Source organism: Cyrtonyx montezumae, unplaced genomic scaffold (assembly GCF_038088225.1).
Source record: "Cyrtonyx montezumae isolate F1298 unplaced genomic scaffold, pur_monq_1.0 scaffold_30, whole genome shotgun sequence".
In the NCBI taxonomy this organism is placed as follows: Eukaryota; Metazoa; Chordata; class Aves; order Galliformes; family Odontophoridae; genus Cyrtonyx; species Cyrtonyx montezumae.
In genome coordinates this window covers 1,729,453-1,750,090 of record NW_027072035.1, presented here as the reverse complement: position 1 = coordinate 1,750,090, position 20,638 = coordinate 1,729,453, and the positions used below count along the sequence as shown (strand labels likewise).

Sequence of the window (20,638 nt, the reverse complement as noted above, 5' to 3'; positions counted from 1 at the left end):
ATTTTATAACATTGTGTAGTGCATGTAGGTGAGCTTATGAGATACCTGGTTAAAGTGGGCAGGAATGGAGTGCATCATTTTAATCTGTGGACTAATTTGTTTGCTGAGGTTTTTTTTCTTTAGGATTACTTCAAGATACTAATTTTATGTTTAAATACTGCAAAACAATTGCTTAATAGTCATCTTCTGTTTCAGTCTTAACCCTACTGCCAGTGTCCAGGTTCTTCAAGAAGTGTCCATGTCTCGATATATACCCCATCCCTTCCTTGTAGTGTCTGTTACGTTGACGTCTGTGAGAACAGAGACTGGCATCAGCTTGAAGATGCCTCAGCAGGTATAAAGAATTTGTTGCATGGATTTGTTAGCTTAGGTTTCAAAAGTTGCCTGACTGGAAAATAAACGACAAATCAGTTCTGTATAGTAAAATTAATTGTGTATGTTTTCTAGTGCTTATTGTGTAGGCTTTAAGAACTGGAAGGGAAAAAAAAGAAAAAAAAGAAAACCTCTTACTTCTTTTTTGCATCTTCCCTTGTCATGTTGTAAAGTTTGCGGCTGAATTTTGGAGAAAAATTAAACTTAGCTATAATGCCAGGGGTATGTTTCTCTGTTACATATAAGGTGCTGAAGGCTAGAGCTGATGAACAATGACTGAGGTGTGAGGTTGATGCCGTGTCTTAGCTGTCGGAAATAATAATGGCCACTGAAAGGCATGGAGTAAAGAAAAAGTGTTTTTTTGTTGTTTGTGATGTAAATAAATAAAGCTCAGTTATTTGTTTAGCTGGAGTATAAAGTCCTATAATCTTACAGTAGTTACCTTAAAAGAATTGTGAAGTTAGGCTAGCTGTGAGGTAGGCCTCTAGATACATGAAAATTTGTCTTTTTCTTTGCGTACCAAAGCCACCTGCAGGCAATGAAATACTGCCATAGATTTAAAATCTGAAGGTTTTGTTTACTTCATCTTAACCTACTTTAGTGTTCTATAGTTCAGAACATACAACCTGAGACTGCCACGTGTTCTTCGAGAGCATAAGAGGCAGAACGCTTGTCATTTTCTAGTGTGTTTTGCTGTAAGCCTGTGTCCTAACATGTGAAATACCTGACCTCTATCATTTCTTAATTTTGAAGAGAAGGTGTTGATACATTTTAGAGCACTGCTACTATTTTAAATTTGATTTCAGTTTGAGCTCATCCCTTTTCTTTCTAAGAGCTCATATTCTTCAAACTGTCAATCCTCCAACTACATGTATTCCTAGTGGACATGTGTTACAGATGCTTGTTTGCTCTGTTGTGTCCAAAATTATGGTTTTTTTATCTCTCTATCTTGTCTAGTCTAAAGTCCTGAAAAGTCGTAGTAACTCTTGCAGTCAAATGATCAGACTTAAACAGCCCAAACTGCCAAACAGAAGCTGCTAAGCCAGTAGTTATACAGCACTATCTACTTATATAAATATTAGACATTGGTAATGATTGAAAGAAAAGCGTTTATGTTAGTGCTGAATATGATATCATACAGCACCTTTAAATAAAGCAACAAGTCCAATGTAAAATGTTAGACTTTACAGTATTGTTGCTCATTAGAGACCTTAGTTCTTCACGCTTCGAATTTCTTAAAATACCATGTCTGTAGTCTTAGCTGGAAAAAGACCCTCTTATTTTTAGGCAATTACAAATGTGTGGAATGTATTTGTAGCAAACAAAGCATCTGTATTTATTCTTTTGCACTGGAACTGTAAAATTAGTCTATTTGTAGGCACTTAGTTCTGAGTCTTCTAATTCCTTCTGCACTGAGATGGACTTTATCATCTCTGTATGGATCAACTGATTTCATTTGGGCTGAAACAAATACAAATAAAACTGTTCGTAGAAAGGTTGTTTGCCTGGAGACTAAAGGCTAAAATAAGGGATTTTTTTTTCTCTAGTTTTAAATAAATTAAAACATTCCTTCAGAATTTCTTTATTCTCTTTGGAATGTTAAATTAACAACATACACACACACACACGTTATTTAAATTCCAATTCTGCAGTTTACTATATAGAATCATAGAATCCATAGGGGTTGGAAGGTACCTCTGAAGATCATTGAGTCCAACCTCTCCCTGTTAAAGTAATTTCCCTACAGTAGGTTGAGCAGGGAAACATCCAAGTGGGTCTTCTGCAGAGGAGACTGCACAACCTCTCTGGGCAGGCTGCTCCAGTTCACTGCCATCCTCACATTGAAGAATTTTTTTCGCATATATGTATAGAACTTCCTATGTTCTAGTTTTTGCCCCTTGTTCTATTGCTGCATGCCACTGAAAAGAGCCTAGCCCCATATATCGTTATGAATCCAACTATTAGAAATAGAGTTTTGTGGCTAATGATTGTGAAGAAGCCAACATCTGTATGTATATATATGTATAGATAATGCACATATTTAGGTTTTTTTTTGTTGTTTTTTTTTAACTTTATTTAAATTAGAGTGTTATGCAATTCAGATTAAGAATTATGTAAATGCATCTCCAGCATGAAGTTTCAGATCAGTTGTGGACATGTGTGAACAGAGCACTAAGTTTACCAGGAGCTGGCAGTTCGATTAACATAGTTACAGCTATGTAACTAGTGTCTTGCGAGTTTACGCAGCATATTATCTTGTAACTTGTCAGCTCCTGTTGTAAAATAGCTAAGGAAAGCAGTGTGTGGAGTTCAGACATGCCCTGTTTATGCACATTACTTCAAGCAGATAAAAGTCCTTAGAGCTTGTTGGATAGGTTTTATTTTCTTTTTTATTTAATTTTTAATTTAATTTAATTTAATTTAATTTATTATTTATTTTTTATTTTTTGTTTTATTTTATTGACAGGTAAGCAAAAGCTAAGGATTCTTTACTGCTCCCCTTTCTTGGCAGAATTTGTCTTTAGAGTAACTAAAAACATAGCATCCTACAATTTGTCAGAAGAGATTGTGAGCTTTTCTTGAAGAGGCAGTGCAGTTAATATTTTGTTTTTATTCTGGAATTATCTTGTGATTGTGCATGCAAAAATATTGTGTCTTTGTTTTGTTTTGTTTTTTAATGTAATTTCCATAACACTGATTTATTCTTAGGCTTGTGAAGCTGAAAGTATTATGCTAAACTTAGCAGGACAACTCATAATGCTGCAGAGGGATCGATCTGGCCCTCAGATACGCGATAAGGATAGTAATCCTAATCAAAGGAAGCATGTGAGTAAACGTGATATATTGTGATGGCTTCAACGATGACAATGGCTGGAGAAGTTGTGGATGAGAGTGGTTCAGGAATTTAAAAAAATAATAACAAAAAGGAGGGTAGATATTTATGAAAGGCAGCATGTACTTTTACAGGATGAATTATTAGCTGGAAATAGATTACAGCTTCCCTGATTTTTTTTTCTAAGAATTTATGAAAGTTGCTTGTTAATTGTGTGAATGTCTGGCTGAAGTATTTACTACTAGTATTGCGGATCCAAGTTTTAAAATAATAGACCTGTGCAGAATATGGTATGCAGTAATAACAGAAGGTCTCCAATATATCTAAAATGCTAATGGAATATTACAATTTTTGCAGAATATATTTACTAATAGTACTTGCAAGTTCTGCTCTTTTTTTTTCTGTGTTTATGGAAAAACCTTTTCACTACGTGAAACAAAGACTTCAGAAAAGTGAAATCTGAAAAGTTTAGATGAAGGATTTTTTGCAGTTGAGTCAAACACAATCAAGTTTTGTCTTCATAGTGATTTTATCATTTGGACTTTAGGCAAACTGAAGAAGTATAGAGCAGGTTTTTGTTTTCCTCCCTTATTCTGGCTCTTGTTGCTTCCTGATTAAGATTAGGTTGTTGGAAAAATGAACAAGATGTCTTCTGAGTTAATGTAAGTAGCATTTTCTCTGGTGCTTTGCAGAGAGATAAATTCTTAGCTGAAAAAAGAGCACCTCTGAAGGTTTAAAAATGAGGAATATTATGTTTGATAAATGTTGTTATTTTTGTTTTTTCTGTTTCTTTTTTTAGCTGCCTTTTTGTGCTCCAGTTGTACTAGCCCAATCTGTTGAAAATGTATGGACTACTTGCAGGATCAATAAACACAAACGCCACTTATTGGAAGCTCTTTGGCTCAGCTGTGGTGGGGCAGGTATGAAAGTCTGGCTTCCCCTCTTTCCCAGAGATCATCGAAAACCACATTCCTTTCTGTCAAGACGGATCATGCTGCCTTTCCACATCAACATATACCCACTAGCTGTTTTGTTTGAAGATGCCTTGGTTCTTGGTGCTGTTAATGACACTGTGCTCTATGACTGTTTATACACTCAAACCAGTGCTAGAGAAAACTTGGAGGTTCTCTTCCCTTTCTCTATTGTTGAGAGAACCTCTCAGATCTACCTCCATCACATTTTACGCCAGCTTTTGGTTAGGAACCTTGGTGAACAAGCCTTGCTTTTGGCTCACTCCTGTGCCACGTTACCATACTTTCCTCATGTACTAGAACTGATGCTTCATGAAGTGCTGGAAGAAGAAGCTACCTCGCGGGAACCTATTCCCGACCCTCTGCTTCCCACTGTGGCAAAATTCATTACGGAGTTCCCCCTCTTCCTGCAGACAGTTGTTCATTGTGCTAGGAAGACAGAGTATGCCCTGTGGAATTATCTTTTTGCTGCTGTTGGAAACCCAAAGGACTTATTTGAAGAGTGCTTAATGGCCCAGGACTTGGACACAGCTGCCTCTTATCTTATTATTCTACAGGTAATGGTATGCTGTGTATTGCAACTGTATTGTTTAAAAAATGTTCTTCATAACGAAGTTACTTACGTTAAGTGAATTTTAAGTTCAGTGATGATGCCCTGTTGGGAAGGTAAGAGTATCAGGCAACATGAGTAGTTAGCTTACTATTAGAAAAAGAAAAATCTTTTTTCTAATCTCTTATTTTTGAATGTGACATAAGGTTTGACGTAATAATACCTTTATTTCTCAATGGTAAAAACAAATGATTTAAATGTTCTTTGTTATTCACAGAATATGGAAGTTCCAGCAGTTAGTAGACAACATGCTACTCTCCTGTTTAATACTGCCTTAGAGCAGGGAAAGTGGGATCTTTGTCGTCATATGATCAGATTTCTTAAAGCCATTGGTTCTGGAGAAACAGAGACACCTCCAGCTACACCAACAACTCAGGTTAGTGGTGAAAACAGTAAATACTGTGCATCAAACTTCCTGTGATCTATCTTGCTGTTACACAGCATGTTTACTCGATTCTAAGTTTGTATTTTCTTGGTTTTAGGAACCTAGTTCAAGTAGTGGCTTTGAGTTCTTCAGACATCGCAGCATCAGTTTATCCCAATCAGCAGAGAATCTTCATAGCAAGTTTAACTTGACAAAAACACTGAGTATGCCCTCTGGCCCATCAGGAAAAAGGTAATGCCTTCTCCTTACCTTCTTTGTTAAGTAATGTACTAGTTCTCTTCCCAGTTTAAAGCTATATTATTGTATAGTAGAGTTAAATGTATCATCATCTCTCTCAGCAGCCTTTTGTTTGTTGTTTCTATACTCTTATAATGCTTGTGCCTCACTTACATTCTCAGATGAAGATGCATTCACACATATATAAATACATGTGTCTGTATGCATGTACTTATACGGAAACAAACTTAAATGGATATTACTGACCACCAGAAGACTCTGAATCAACTGGGTGCATTTTTATTAATTTAAATAGCTAGTGAGACCTTGTGCCTCTTATTTGAAAAATCTGTTTTCCTTAGTTAAAAAAAAAAAAAAGTGAACCGCTCACAGCACTGCAGTGCCATAAAATGCATTTTACAGTGATACCGTGCACATCTGGAACTGGCAGTGTGTTGCTGACCCATAGAGAATCCACCCAAAGGTGGATTCCTCAAGCTGCTGTACACAGAATTCATTTGACCAGTGTAAATACTCAGAATAAATAGCGAACTATAGGATATAGTGAAATAGGATTCATTATTATCTTTGTTTTTTTTTTCCTATATAAGACTTTCAGAACAATCTTAGTACCAACTGAAATCCTTTCATTTAGTAATTTTCCATACATGTCACCACTTGAGGAGTTTTGAAAGGGTGTACCTTTCCAGATGTGTAAAAGTGAGATCCGGAAGGCCACAGCCTTCCTGACAGTGAACTTGGCAAGGGAGGTGAAAAAGAACAAGAAGGGATTCTACAGGTACAGTGGTCAGAAGAGAAAGACTAAGGAGACTGTAACCCATTTGATAAATGAGAAGGCTGACCACACAGAAACAAACATAGAGAATCCTGAGATCCTCCACAAGTTTAGTCTCAGTCTTCACTGAGGGTCACACTTCTCATACCTCTCACATCCCTGAACCTTTAACTGGGGGTCAGAGGAGGATAATCTCCCAGTCTAAGGGCAGAGCAAGTCAGAGACCACCTCATGAAACTGAACATGTACAACTCTATTGGGGTTGGATGACTTGCATTCCAGGGTCCTAAAGGGGATGACTGATGTTGTTGCCAAGCTGCATTCCATATGAAAAGTCATGACTGACAGGTAAAGACTTTGGTGACTGAAAAAAGGGAAACATCACCTCCATTTTTAAGAAAGGAAGACCTAGGGAACTACAGGCCAGCGAGCCATGTGTCTGTGTCTGGGAAGATAATGGAGTGGATCCTCCTAGAAGACATATTAGGGCACATGAGAGATGAACAGGTGATCTAAGCCAGCCAGCACAGTTTCACCAAAGGGTAGATCATGCCTGACCAATCTGATGGCCTTCTATGATGGATCTGTGGCATCAATAGACAAAGGAATAGCACCTGAGGTCATCTACCCGGCTTTGTGCAAGGCTTTTGGCACAGTCTCACATCACATCACATCCTTATCTCTTCACTGGAGAGAGATGGTTTTGTAGGGTGAGCTTCTTGATGGATAAAGATTTGGTTGAATGGTTGCAGCAGTGGGTTGTGGTTAAAGGCTCTCTGTTCAGGTGGAGGCCCGTCATGAAGGATGTCCCCCAGAGATCCACCTTGGGACTGGTGCTCTTCAACATCTCTATCAATGATATAAGGTAGTGGGATTGAGTGTGCCTTCAGCAAGCTGAGTGGAGAAATTAATGTGGAGGGATGCATCCAGAAGGACCTGGACAAGCTTGAAAAATGAACCTAGTGAGATTCAACAAAACTATGTGCAAGATGTTGCACTTGGGTTGGTACAATCCCAGACATGTATACAGACTGGGAGAACTCACTGAGAGCTGCCCTGCCCTGTGGAGATGGACATATTTTGGAGATCAGTCCTTGTGGATTATGTGTTTGACGTGAGCAATTACGTTCTGGATAAACCAACTCTATCCTTGGCTCTATCAAAATAAGTGTTGACAGTAACACAGGGTAGTTGCATATCTGGATCTGTCAGTGTGTTGCTGAGTGACACACTGATATTTCCCTGGGAGGCCCCACCTGGGGTATTGCATCCAGCTCTGAGGCCCCAAAACAAGAACGGCATGGAGATGTTGATGTAGGTCCAGAAGATACGATCTTCTGGAGGGAGCTGGAGCCAGCTTTCCTCTGAGGAAAGACTGAGGGATCTGGGACTCATTGGGGCCATCAGGTATAAAGAGGACTTAGAAAGAGGAGGGAGAACAACTTTTCATACAGGCAGATAGTAATAGGGCAGGGGAGAATGGCTTTAAACTAAAATATAGGAAATTCAGAGTAGATGTTAGAAGGAAATACTTTACTTAGAGGGTAGTGAGGCACTGACTGGCACAGGCTGCCCAGAGAAGCTGTGGATGCCCTATCCCTGGAGATGTTTGAGGTCAGGTTGGATAGGGCTCTGGACAGCCTAAGCCTGAGCTGGTGGGTGTCAACCCTGCCTGCAGAGTCTTTAGGTTCCCTTCCAACCCAAGGTATTCTGTGATTCTATTACTAATGTTCAACTTTACTCTAAAATTGTTTCTCAGAAGTCATTTTTTTTTATGTCATCTGCTTTTTGTCTTTATTTATTTATTTATTCCTCTGCTCATGGTTTGATATTCTATGGTTGCTACTGCTGTAATTTCCTTCTGTTATTTTACTTCACCTATTGTGGCAATGGGATCTTTTGAAGAATATAGGGCAGGAAGGAGTGGTGGAAAATGTCTTGGTATTCAGAAATCTACTTCACTTGTACTATGGAGTACTGTGGCCAACAGTCTATATGACTTCTGTTCAGTGCTTCATCTGACTCAGGTCTGGTTTGTCCATAGGTGGAGTAAAGACAGTGACTGTGCTGAGAATATGTACATTGACATGATGCTCTGGCGACATGCTCGGCGCCTGCTAGAAGAAATCAAGCTGAAAGACCTTGGTTGTTTTTCTGCACAGCTGGGCTTTGAACTCATTGGCTGGCTGTGCAAGGAGCGAGCCAGAGCTGCCCGTGTGGAAGACTTTGTTTTTGCTTTGAAAAAACTACACAAGGATTTCCTCTGGCCATTTCCAGTCATGCCAGCTTCATCTATTATTAATTCACCGTTCAAGAATGGAAAATACAAGACAGGTGCTGTAACATATAGGTTGATTTTGATTTGGTTTCACTTCTGCAGTCCTGCTTCCATCAGCCTGAATATCTCCTTCTTCAGTTCAGCCAGGCAGACAGGCTGAGGTTTATCATCTTCATAGCCTTCTCACATGGCCTGTATTTTCTGAAGGGATTTTGTTTAGCATAGACCTCATCTCTTCTGTAGTCTGATTTACACTGCTGTTTCTTCTGAGGTTTCTTACTTTTTTTGGTGCACTGGAATGGATATCACTTGTACAGATAGTAAGTTGGACTTGAGGTACTGCTTGTTGATGTATGACTGCTATGTAAGATTATAAAAAGCAACATTTTAATATAGTTTTTAGGCGAGAATTTGTTTTACATTAAAAAGTATATATTTTCCTCATCTTTAAAATTTTCTATGTTGTAGAGGACTAGAAGTTTGAAAGCTTGCTGTAAACCTCCTTTGCAGTATTACTGTCTCAGTACACTGCTTTACCCTCTTACAGAATAAGTGAAACTAGCTGCCAAGTATTCCTCTTCCTGGTAGTAGCAGCACCATTATTTAGTTCCGTTGTTGCCAATACTATATTACCTGATGGTTCCTTTGTTCCAGTGCTGATATAAAAAGCTGACCAGAAAACCTTGAGATACATGAAATTGCTATATTCCTTTAATTTTGTTGAGCTTAACAAATTGAGTACTGACATAGTGAGAAGTTACAGCTTTATGAGGTTCCCGGAGAGAACTTTACAAATTCTTTTCAATTATTACATGAGTTTTTTTTTCCTTTTTCTTCTCTCAGCCATGGGGGAACAGCTCCTAAAATCTCAGTCAGCAGACACCTTTGTAAATATGGAAATGGACACAGGGGTTTCAAACACACCTCGGAGTCGCAGCTGGCTTGGCACTATCGGCTCCTCTCAGAGAGAGATTGACACAGCTTCGTCCCATGGACCACACATGCAAGATGCATTCCTTTCTCCTTTGCTAAGTAAAGGTTAGCCACACTTCCTTCTGAAAGTGCTTCCTTCTGAAAGTTTGCTGACAGGAAAAAATGCACCTGGAAGTATTGCATCTATATTCTAGTATTTTTCATGTGATTGCTGTATTGTTGCATCACGCGGCTGGTGAAGTAATACTAGGCTGTGGGGAGTAGGAGGAAGAGGATTTAGAGAAAAGTTAAGAAAATCAGTCTCGTATAGTTTCTTCTATTTTTTTCTATGACTGTTAGAAAAGTAAAGTAAAAGTTGCAAAGCTCTCTCTCAAAGAAAGCAGAATTTAAATGAGAAGAAAAAGATGGTTTTTTCCTTGCACCATCTTGTACTGCTGTCTGCTGCTGATCTAAAATGAAGACCTTTGAGTTCAGTGGACTTTAATAAGCATTTTGAAGCACTTTGTTTTAAACTGAAATTAAGTCAATAATCTTTAAATACTGACAGGTGAATTCTAGTCATAATTTCGTAACTAATACAGCAGTACACAATTACTCATCAGTTGAGTGAGTTCTATAGGAAGTAATTCAGAAATTCTGAATCTTAGTAAAGTAAGTGTTTTATTTGTTTCTGAATGTTTTTGGTAGGTGATGAATGCAGCATTGGTTCAGCCACAGACCTGACTGAAACGAGTTCTATGGTGGATGGTGACTGGACCATGGTGGATGAAAACTTCTCCAGTCCAAGTCTAACGCAGTCAGAGCTTGAACATCTTTCACTAGAACTGGCTAGTAAAGGGCCACACAAGTCACAAGTTCAGCTGAGGTAAGTTACATACTCATTGCATTTGAAACTAGAAATGAATAGTACCCAACATTAGAAGAAATAAACACAATCTACAGACTTACATACCAGGATTTTGTCTTTGGAGGGGTAAAAAATTCAACAAGGCTTCAACAGCACTTTGGCCACAACAACTTCAGGCAGTGCTACAGGCTTGAGGCTGAGTGGCTGGAAGACTGTGTGGAAGAAATGGATGCAGGAGTACTGATTGACGCCCAACTAAACATGAGCCAGTAGTGTGCCCAGGTAACCAAGAAGACCAGTGGCATTCTGGCTTATATCAGAAATATAAGCAGGAGCAGGGAGGTGGTCATCTCCCTGTACTCAACTCTGATGAGACCACAAACCTCAAGTACATGAATTCCTCACTGTAAAAAAAGACACTGAGGCCCTGGAGTGTGTCCAGAGAAGGGCTGTAAAGCTTATGAGGGGTCTGGAGCACAAATCTTATAAAGGAGTGCCTGTGCACAGTGCATGGGAACTGCAGTTCAGAGTCATGAGCACACAGGGAACTGATTGCTCAGTCTGGAGAAGAGGAGGCTCAGGGGAGACCTCTACTCTCTCTACAATTCTTTGAAAGGAGGTTGTGGTAACCTGGATGTTGGCTTCTTCTTCCACATAACTAGTGGTGGTAGGAATGGCCTCAAGTTTCACAAGGTGAAGTTCAAGTTGGCTATTAGGAAAAATTTCTTCTCTGAAAGAGTGGTCCAGTGCTGGAACAGGCTGCCCAGGGAGGTGATTGAGGCACTGTCTCTGAAGGTGTTTAAGAAACATTTAGACATTGTATTAAGGAGCATGGTTTAGTGGGGAAATACTGGTAGAGGTGGACAGTTGGACTGAGTGATCTTGGAGGTCTTTTCCAACCTTGGTGATTCTCTGAAAAATAATTCAGTAGGATGTTTTTTTCCTTATAGGTACTTGCTACATATCTTCATGGAAGCAGGATGTTTGGATTGGTGTATTATCATAGGTCTTATCCTGAGAGAATCTTCAGTGATCAGCCAAGTTTTCAGTGTAATGCAGTCCTCTGACATTGATGGAGAAATCTGTCAGAATATCAAGACTGGCCTATATGCTGTTGACAAATGGGCATCTACAGATTGGTAGGTGTTATTTTCCATCTTGATTTCCATTCCGTTTCTGGATACTTGGTTGCTCAGTAAGTTGCCTAACATAATAATTTGGAGTCATTTTAGTCTTAGGTAAGCCATTAATTAAAAACACTCATGCAAGAAATGTATGGATATTGACTTGATAGAGTTGGGGTCAACCTTTTCCCTGTTTAAAAACAAAAAAACAAACAAAAAACAACAACAAAAAAAAAACCAACTCAGGTTCTGTGCAGGAAGGATGCTAGAAGATAATCTTTTATACTAAGCATCTCCCAACAAATGCTGCTTATTAGGAGTTTGACAGAAGTAGTATTACTAACTCACTAAAGATTTTCCATACCATTATTTTTCTAGCCCTGGGTACAAGCCATTTCTAAATGTCATCAAACCACAGATCCAGAAGCTAAGTGAAATAGCAGAAGAGCAAGTACAGCCTGAAGCTTTCCAGCCAGTGAATCCCTCTAAAGTTACAGAACAAGCAAACATCAGAGCTGAGGAGAGCAGGATGTCGTCTAATCATGGCACTAATCCTCAGAGTGATGCCAGCAACAGCAGTGCTAGCAGACATGAAGAGGACAAGTCTAAGACTGAGGATGAGGATTCATTTCAAGAGGGCAGTTATGACTGCGTTGTGTCTTAAATGGAAAGTGAACTACTTCCCAAACATCAGTTGTGAAAGGAAGCAGACCATCTCTAGACATGCTTCTGTGTTTTGGAGTAGGACTTCTTTTTTATATTTTAATCTTTCAAGTCTAATTTGGGGATAATGTAACTAAGAAACAGTTTTATCTAGTAACTTCAGAAGGCGGCAGCCTTTTTTTTTTTGAGGTTTTTTTTTAAAGCAATCTTCAGACTGGAGCTTTTGATACTCAATAGTGCTGTCAGAGACAGTGAACACACACATAGACAGGTTCAGTTGATGTTTATAAGGCCCTCTACATCACAGACATATTCTGGAGAAGCTACTATAGTGTTTTTTTGATTGAGTTTAAAAGGTAAAGAGGAGTTTAAATCTGAAAGTTATTCTCCTTCCCACCTCGCCTGCCTGAGAAATGTCTGATCAATGCAAACTGGTTTGATATCAATATTTTGTATGAAAAGAGTGTAAAATATATTGTATGTTTTTGTGAATACTCTTGTACATATTCAAGGTTGTACCATATTTGAAGGTACCCATATGCATTGTGCATGTTTCTAGATTCCTAGTAAAGCTAAAGCAGAGTTGCACTTCTTTCTGGATGAAGCATACTTTACTGACCTACCAGAGACACAAGGTGGCTTTTTTTTGTTTTACTGCCACTTACAGATCTTATACTTGGGTTTAAGGGATTGCTGAAGGTTATTTATTTTATTGTAAATTCTTTTCTGAAAAATGGATTTTTTAAATGTAAATATTCATCATATTCTCTAGCTATGAATAATTAGTTTAAAAGCTCATACTTAAACATTTTTTCAAACATTTTATAATATGCATTCTTGTAACTAAGACTTATTTAACTTTCATACAATGTTATGAAAAGCTGGCTGCAGAAGTCTGTTGCTTTGAGGTACTTATTTTTTCTAGCTGCTGTCCCTATGTAATAACTACCTGTGACAGTATTAATTTAGATAATAGCTTCTTTGTACTGTGCAATCTGAACAAAAATGCAACATTGCTCATTTTATACAAAGTAAACTAGTTTATTTTTTATAACATCACTTGATTACTGACATGGACCAAACAAGCCATCATAGGGTAGTTGTAGCATCTGTTGCTTTTGTAGTGTAGTTACTAAATGCACATCCATTTAAAGCCTGAAAATTAACAACATTCACAGTTAAGTTGAAATAAATTGTGGTTTTATTGTCTCTATTTCCTTTGCTGATAAGTGCTTTAAAATGTGTAAAATATTATATGGTTGCTTTACAGTGGCTTTACTAAGCCAATACAAGCAGTACAAGTGCAATAACAGTATTACCTGGAAAGGTGGAGGTTTAGTGAATGGAGCTTGAATCTTCACCTAAGAGTCAAAACTAATACTGAAGTTACAGCAAAGAAGTCCAAGAGTCCCAGCATTAAGTTTAGTCTGCATTATAGCTACTGGTTATAGATAATGTCCATCAGACTTCCTTCCAAATTAGGACCTACAAGCCTGTTGTTTTCTGACATCAGAATCCATTGTTGTTCTAAGGGGATATTTAGAAAGCTTTTTTTTTTTTAATGGAAAAACCTATTTAATCTATAAGTTTTCATGTTAAAACAAATAAAAACTGCTTCAAGTTAATATTTTTCTGTGATTCTGTGGCAATGCTGTAGGCCAAGCCCAACCTGATCATCTTTTTGCTGTTCAGGTTTGGATATGTATGAGTGAACAAAAACATTAATTGATATACTGCAATTCTTGATATTAGATATCTTACTACTGTGCTACTGTTGTTTAACAGTTAAATCTTTTTAGTTGTGAAATTCTAGAAGTTTGTACTTCTCTAGTAGTAATTATCTCTATGCAAATCATGTGCTAATTTTGTATTTCAATTTCACTGCTGTTATACTGTAATTAAAAGATGAATACATACAACTTTACCTGAAGTTACTCTTATGGAAAAAATCACACAAGCTAATGGCAGGGATCCTTACTAGAATTTCAGCATGTTGTCCTGGAGAAAGTAAACTCTAACAGAAAATGCCTGGTGAAAGTTGTAGTACCATGCTGCATTGTATCGATATATCAGAACTGTTTTAAAGAGTAATATCATGCTTCTAAGTTAAACATTGCTTTCTTAGTGTATCTCTCAAGTGAAGTAAACCTATTGTTTTGAAGAGAAATTATTAACTTGTGTTTGGCAAGACAGTGATAGTAGAGGGGGTTGCAGGAGGGGCTTCTGTGAATGGAAACGAGGTGCACCCCTCTTGTCAAACAGCCAATTCTATCTGGCTCCCACAGCTGGCCAAAGCTGAGTCCATCACTGATGGTGATAGCACCTGTGATAACATCTCAGAAAGGCTAAAAGCACTGTGCAGCAGCGGTGAGAGATAAAGGAGTGATGAAAAAATGGCAGAGAAGCAGTTCTGCAGCCCCAAAAGTCAGTGCAGAAGGAGGGGCAGGAGGTGCTCCAGGCATGGAGAAGTTCCTTGCAGCCCAGGACATGCCTGTGGTGGAGCAGGTTCTGTTCTACGCGGTGCTGACTTTCAGCCTGTGCCAGAGCTGGTGGATAGATTCTGCTGCTTACTGCAGGGTGTGGAGGACCTGTGCCAGCTGCAAGCTCCAAAAAGGAACTCTAGGCCAGGACAGGGCAGGTGGAGTGGAGTGGAGTAGATGGTGCACTGTGGAGCAGCCTTGTCCTGGAGGACTAACCTGTGAAGAAGAGGACCTTGCTGAAACAGTTCATGAACAAAACCCTGGTGGGAGGGTCCCCACACTGAAAAAGGAGAAAACCACGACGAGGAAGGAGCAGCAGAGACTTTCCCAGCCCTGTGTGCACTGCCAGGAGAGAAGAAAGTAGAAAACTTGAGAACATGTGGGTGTGAAGCTGAGCCTGGGAAGAATGTGGGGGTGGAAGAAAGGTGGTTTTAGTTATAAACCATTCTCATCAACCTACTTCAATTTTAAATTGGCCATAAATTAAATGCTTTCCCCAGTTCAAGTTTGTTTCTTGCCTGTGATCGTAGATGACAGTCTCCCAGTCCTCTTCCCAATCCAGGAGCTACTTCATTGTATATTCTCTCCCTGTCCTCTTTGAAGAGAGGGATTAGGAGTAGTTGGCAGCCAGACAAGGTTAACCCACCACTAAAGGTTTAGTCATATGTGAATGAGAGCCATTACTTCAACCTAAACGGGAGACAACACCGTTTTATCAGGTTGAGTCTCACCTTGTTTACCCATAGTACACAGCCATGCCATCACATGCATGCATGCATGCAGCCTGGCTTAGTCTGTCCTGTGGGCGCCCCTTGCTCCGCACTGTAAAGGCAGTGACTGCCTTGCTGAGCAGCCAAGCTCAGGCATGCACCCATTGCTTACAGCAACCAAACATCAGTGTGTAATAGAGCCATGTGAGCTGGAACCAGGATGGGGAGTGCACAGCCAACACAAATACATGACCTGCAAATTTTCATGTGGAAAATATGGCAATCAGATATTTAACTCAAAATTTCATCATGGCTCTTCACTTGTCTTCTATAAACTCTTACCATAGAACAGTATCCCTCGCTTCACTGTCACACCTTATTCATGTAATTGCTTTTTGTAATTTATGCTATTTGTAAAATACTGTAATGGCAGTACACACATTTGTGAACAACTGTTTTTAAGGGTGAAGCATGTGAAAAGCAAAATTACATCAAAAATCTGAGGAACACCTTGAGAGCTTGCTCAGAACTGTAACCCCTGCCACTGAATCAGTCTGAAGCATTAGTTTCATGAAAACAAGGTTACATATCCCACTAGTTTTATTATTTTGTAACTGTCTTAATTTTTAATAAAAAATGTTTTGTTGATTACATACAATAAAACTATATCATCATATATTTTGCAAAGGCTGCTCTAGAAGTAATGCCTCCTGTTTTATTCCATTGGCCCACAGTGTCAGAAGCAGATGGAGATTGAAACTGCTCACCAGTACTCCCATTACGTGTTGTTGCTGTGTGACAGATGGCAGCAGAGGGGCACTCTGACATAGAAGAACGGATGGAGCAAAGGTGTGTCACTGAGTTCCTCCATATGGAGAAAATGGCACCTACTGACATCCATCTTCACTTGCTGAACATTTGTGGAGACCAAGCAGGGGATGTGAGGCACAGGGAGGTGGGTGGGTGGTGCATTGCAGCAGTTGCAACAAGTAACAGTGGGCAACCTCTGTTGGTGGAGACTTTGATGAGTGGAGCCCATGAGGTCTTGTTCATTGCTGGAGAAAATGCACTGCTAATGGTGGTGACTGTTGGAAAACTGTTTTGTAGCAAAGCATTTGCTCTATCAAACAATGTTAGTGTGCTCTTTGTATGTTGTAGTTTCTGTGGAAATAAACAGGTGGCAGTACTTGCAGTGACCTACACGTATGTGGCCCCAGACAGTTCCATTTAAAGTGGCCCAGGCAAGCCAGCATCTGTGCAAAAAAGGCCCATGGTTCCTCATTATAAACTGAGGAAAAGAAGCGGTATATAGCTATAATGGGATTATAAAAGACAAACAAGGGTAGTACAGTGGTAAGAATCAGCTCTATGAAGGAAAAGCCCTAAGAATATATTAAGATACTCTTAACCATCTCATAATTGTTGCCTCCATCCTACAGCTCAGAGTTAAGACTTCCAGAGAGCTCCAGTGCTTAACAAGATTAATTCTAGCTGCTAACGACAAAAATCATCCCAATGCTTGAACACTCAGCAGGGAAAAAGAGCCACGCGTAGATCTCCTGACACTGTGGTGCTGTGTTTGTATGCTATCATCTACACTTTCGGAAGTGACATTAAACTGCAGAGAACTCTGGAAATCTCCAAGGCTTGTAGTAGACTCCAAGTACCAGATATCCTCTATATTTCTGTTCCCTGATTTTCACTCACAAGCTCTACCTGATTGTGGCTGTTTCTCAGAGGCAGCTCTTTGCACTCCAGCCCTTCTATAACACAGAGCAACTTCCTGCCCCACTTTCCCTGCCTCTATCTTCTGAAAAACTTTTAGCTCTTAATTCTTGTGCTCCAGCCATATGAATCATCCCACCATGTCTCTGTGTTCTCAACTACTTCTAGTATCCGAATTGTGCCATGGCTTCCAATTCCTCCCATTTTTCACCACATTGCATTCACTGGCATCAAGTCACTTCAGTCGGGCTATCAGCTTTGTTAACTCCTCTGAGGAGCCTTCTTGAGATTCTTTAGGACAATTCAGAGGTTTTCCCCACTGTTTCCTAAAACAACAGCATTCCCTGGCCCTTCTTAGTGACACAGAACTACATCCCCTTGCACCACCAAACCTACTTAAGCTCTGGAAATTGACCCAGCCAGCTTGCTTCCCAGAAGTCTTGCCCCACCTGCTGAGTTGCATTCCATCTGATCTCCACATGCCAAACATGTCCAAGGCACGTCCAAGACCACAGAACACCAGGCCTTGATCACCACACCATCTGTGCAGCTAATGGTGCACCTGATACATTCCTCTCCTTCCTTTCCTGTCCCAGCCCCCAGCTGCAAGAACACAGGAGGACACCATTCATGCTCTGAGCTCTTCAATACCTTCCTTACAAGGGATGTAAAGTCCCATTAAACATTCTTCAGTTTCTTTGTCACAGCCTTCCAAGACCTAGCTTGAATGAACAGGAGTGCATAGTAGTCCATCTAGCTCTATCAGGTACATTAGCCTCTTCTTGACATCCCTGGCAGACAGAAAATCTCCCTGGAGGGATTACCAGGGTGACAAATGGCCTCAATGCCCATCAGCAAGTAGGCTCTGGTTACTAAGACTCTACGCCCCTCCTTGGTGGTGCTAGTTCTCATGTAGTTCTTCAGTTGCTTAAAATGCTGCTTGTTTCCAAAGTTTTGACTGCTATACACACCATCTCTTTCTTTCAGCCCCAGAGTCTTATACCATGAACTGAAAACATTCTGTGTTCAAAATACAAGTAGCACTTGTGCAATTTCTTATTCTCTAACCATATTTTTGTGACAGAATTTAGGGCTATTGATTTCCCAGTGTTTTCCATGCTGCCTGTCAGATTCTAAGTCAGGTCATTCTGCCAGCTTCTTCCAGGCCAGCATTGAGCATCAAATCACACTCAGATCCCAAGGAAAGACAATACTGAACAGCATTACCATGCATGCAAACTCTTCAGCAGCTCTGTCCCATATGCTACGATTAGGTCTGCATTGACTTGTTAGATCTTGTCTACTCAATTAGTGTTTTCCAGCAGGCCTACAATCCAGCCTAAATTGAACAGACTTTATAAAGACAGGTTTTGTTAATACAGAACAACTCCTCCTAATCCAACAGTCTGTTCTTTCGTATCTGGTACCTGAAACTCTCCTGCTTATTGAACTTATCCTAACATTCCTCCTCCTAATATATACTTTTTCTGGACTTGCAATGCAAAGGTATAGTGACATACTCTAGTGCTGCATTAGTTTGCATAATCACAGCACACAAAGCACAATAATGCATAAAGGCCTCCTCTGAAAACATCTGCTTAAAGTGATAAATTGCCTATTTATTCTCCCTGTAGACACGTACCAGAATGATATATGTTCTACATTTTTCAGCTCAGAATTTTTTTTTTTTTAATGTTTCTTGACTGTGCACACGATCCACACAGCTGCAGTTCCCAGCATCACTCAGCAGAAATACAGCACTGGCACAACAAAGACAATTCACACATGCCCTTAACAAGCACACTGAACATTCACTTTTACTGATTTTCACTTTTATTTATAAAGCCAGAAATTTACAACAAATTAGACATTCCTCATAAATATATAATTTAATAAAGGTTAACTCCTGAGTTAGGAAAAGTTATTGCTTCGTGGAAGTTCCAGAATTTGCTAACAGGCATTTTTACATTGTTGGCTCTTGGTATTACTTCTTCATGTAGCACTTTTCAAAAAACTATAAACCAGAGGCAAAACAAAAACAAAATCTGGGAGGACAGTAAATATCAGTGCAGCTTTTGGTAACTTGCCATGCATCAACTAGAATGTAACACACAGTGCATGTAGAGATTCAAGACAATCAGAGTTACAAACTAAGGTTTTCTTTCTCAAGTCATTAATAGCACAAGTTCATTGTTAGAATAATGACTGCATCGTATACAGACTGTGCTTTCGTTACCAGATATCATCTGATACAAGTGAGTGATGACTGATTCACATTCGTGCTGAGCATCAAATGATACTGGTTTAAAGAGGATGACGACCAGTTTGGTATGATCACAGTAATTAAATTTGTGTCCATAGTCCAATAGTCAGTGAACAACGCTTGCAAATAGAACTTGAAAGAAATAAAACTGTTTCTTGATGCTTACCTACACAGCTACAGACCAATTTCAAGGAAAAATACCTAAACCAGGAGCTGCTTTCCATCACAGCTCACACAAATTGAAGGGTTTTCTTCCACATGCCCTGTACAACTTCCCAGTACGAGCATGTTTTTACTTGAAATTATGATGCATGCATAAAATCTGCTTTACATTCCATTTGTCAATATTCATGAGACAAACAAAAGGTGAATCTGTGTAAATCACAGCATGGTGTTGATGTCACAGAACGTTTTATATTAAGTTTGGGTGAAAAGGAAAAGAAACAAAACCTATACAACAACAGGTCAGTGGCTTCACAATTCAAAGCCTATCAAAAACCAGAAGTTATTCTAAAAATCATAGCCACTTACAACACCCATCCTGTAGAAATAAGAACAAGAGCAACGACTCAGAGATATGAGACATTCTTTTAAGGACTGAGCCTTCTCGGTATTCTTCCTCACTGAAAGCAAGCCACATTTAAAGAAACAAGTGTATTAGCAAAGTGCAATACTGTCACACTACTACAAGTCTCTCCAAAGGAGATAGCAAAATTTAGCCAGTTCTAATAAATTAGAAGATAACTTGAAATTAAAGTGGATTAACTATAAAACATCCACTCAAAGAAGTGGTGACTTGGCACTCTTACATACAAGACAGTGAGTTACACACTTGTATGCTGATACTGAAAGGTCTTAACAGCCACAAAAGCACAAGGTGACAGGTCAAACTTACCCCCACAAATTCCTACACCAAAAAGACAGGTGAAAGATAGGAAAGATATGTTTTTAAGAGAAACACATTAACTGGAAATGATAACATGGATTGTCATGGTTCCACTCAGATAAATAATTACCGCATTCCAGAATACCAGCTTTTCTGCATTATGCAACCTACAAAGGCATCAGCTTTCAGTAACTTCATCCAGTGACAAAAGTAACACCTAGGACTTTGCTATCCCCTCCACCCACCAAATAAACAAGCATCTCTTAGCTGAATACTTTACTAGGATGTATAGGACAGGTACATGACAATAGCCACACAGAATAGAACAGTTCAGTCGAAAGCGATCTATGAAGATCACTGAGTCAACTGCTCACCCATGCCAGGTCTAAGCAGAGGTTAAAGTGTATGAGAACACTGTCCAACTGTCTTTTAAGCACTGACAGACACAGGGCATCAACCACCTCGCCAGGATGCCTGTTCTAGTGTTTGACCTCTTTCACAGTAAAGAAATTCTTCCTGATGTCCAGTCTGTACCTCCACTAAATG

General features: G+C 39.4%; 1 protein-coding gene across 3 annotated transcripts in view; it reads left to right on the top strand.

Moving 5' to 3' along the window:
• The window catches only part of RIC1 (RIC1 homolog, RAB6A GEF complex partner 1), a 49,105-nt gene extending 36,857 nt beyond the window's left edge, over positions 1-12,248 (top strand). For all 3 annotated transcript variants that reach the window (XM_065744159.1, XM_065744160.1, XM_065744158.1), the window contains exons 17-26: positions 196-334; positions 3,082-3,198; positions 4,005-4,733; positions 5,004-5,162; positions 5,269-5,402; positions 8,228-8,517; positions 9,305-9,499; positions 10,082-10,259; positions 11,192-11,380; positions 11,744-12,248. In XM_065744159.1, coding sequence (XP_065600231.1) covers positions 196-334; positions 3,082-3,198; positions 4,005-4,733; positions 5,004-5,162; positions 5,269-5,402; positions 8,228-8,517; positions 9,305-9,499; positions 10,082-10,259; positions 11,192-11,380; positions 11,744-12,029 — 2,416 coding nt within the window. In that variant the 3' untranslated portion in view covers positions 12,030-12,248. The remainder of the gene's footprint in view (positions 1-195; positions 335-3,081; positions 3,199-4,004; positions 4,734-5,003; positions 5,163-5,268; positions 5,403-8,227; positions 8,518-9,304; positions 9,500-10,081; positions 10,260-11,191; positions 11,381-11,743) is intronic.
• The last annotated feature ends 8,390 nt before the right edge of the window (positions 12,249-20,638 follow it).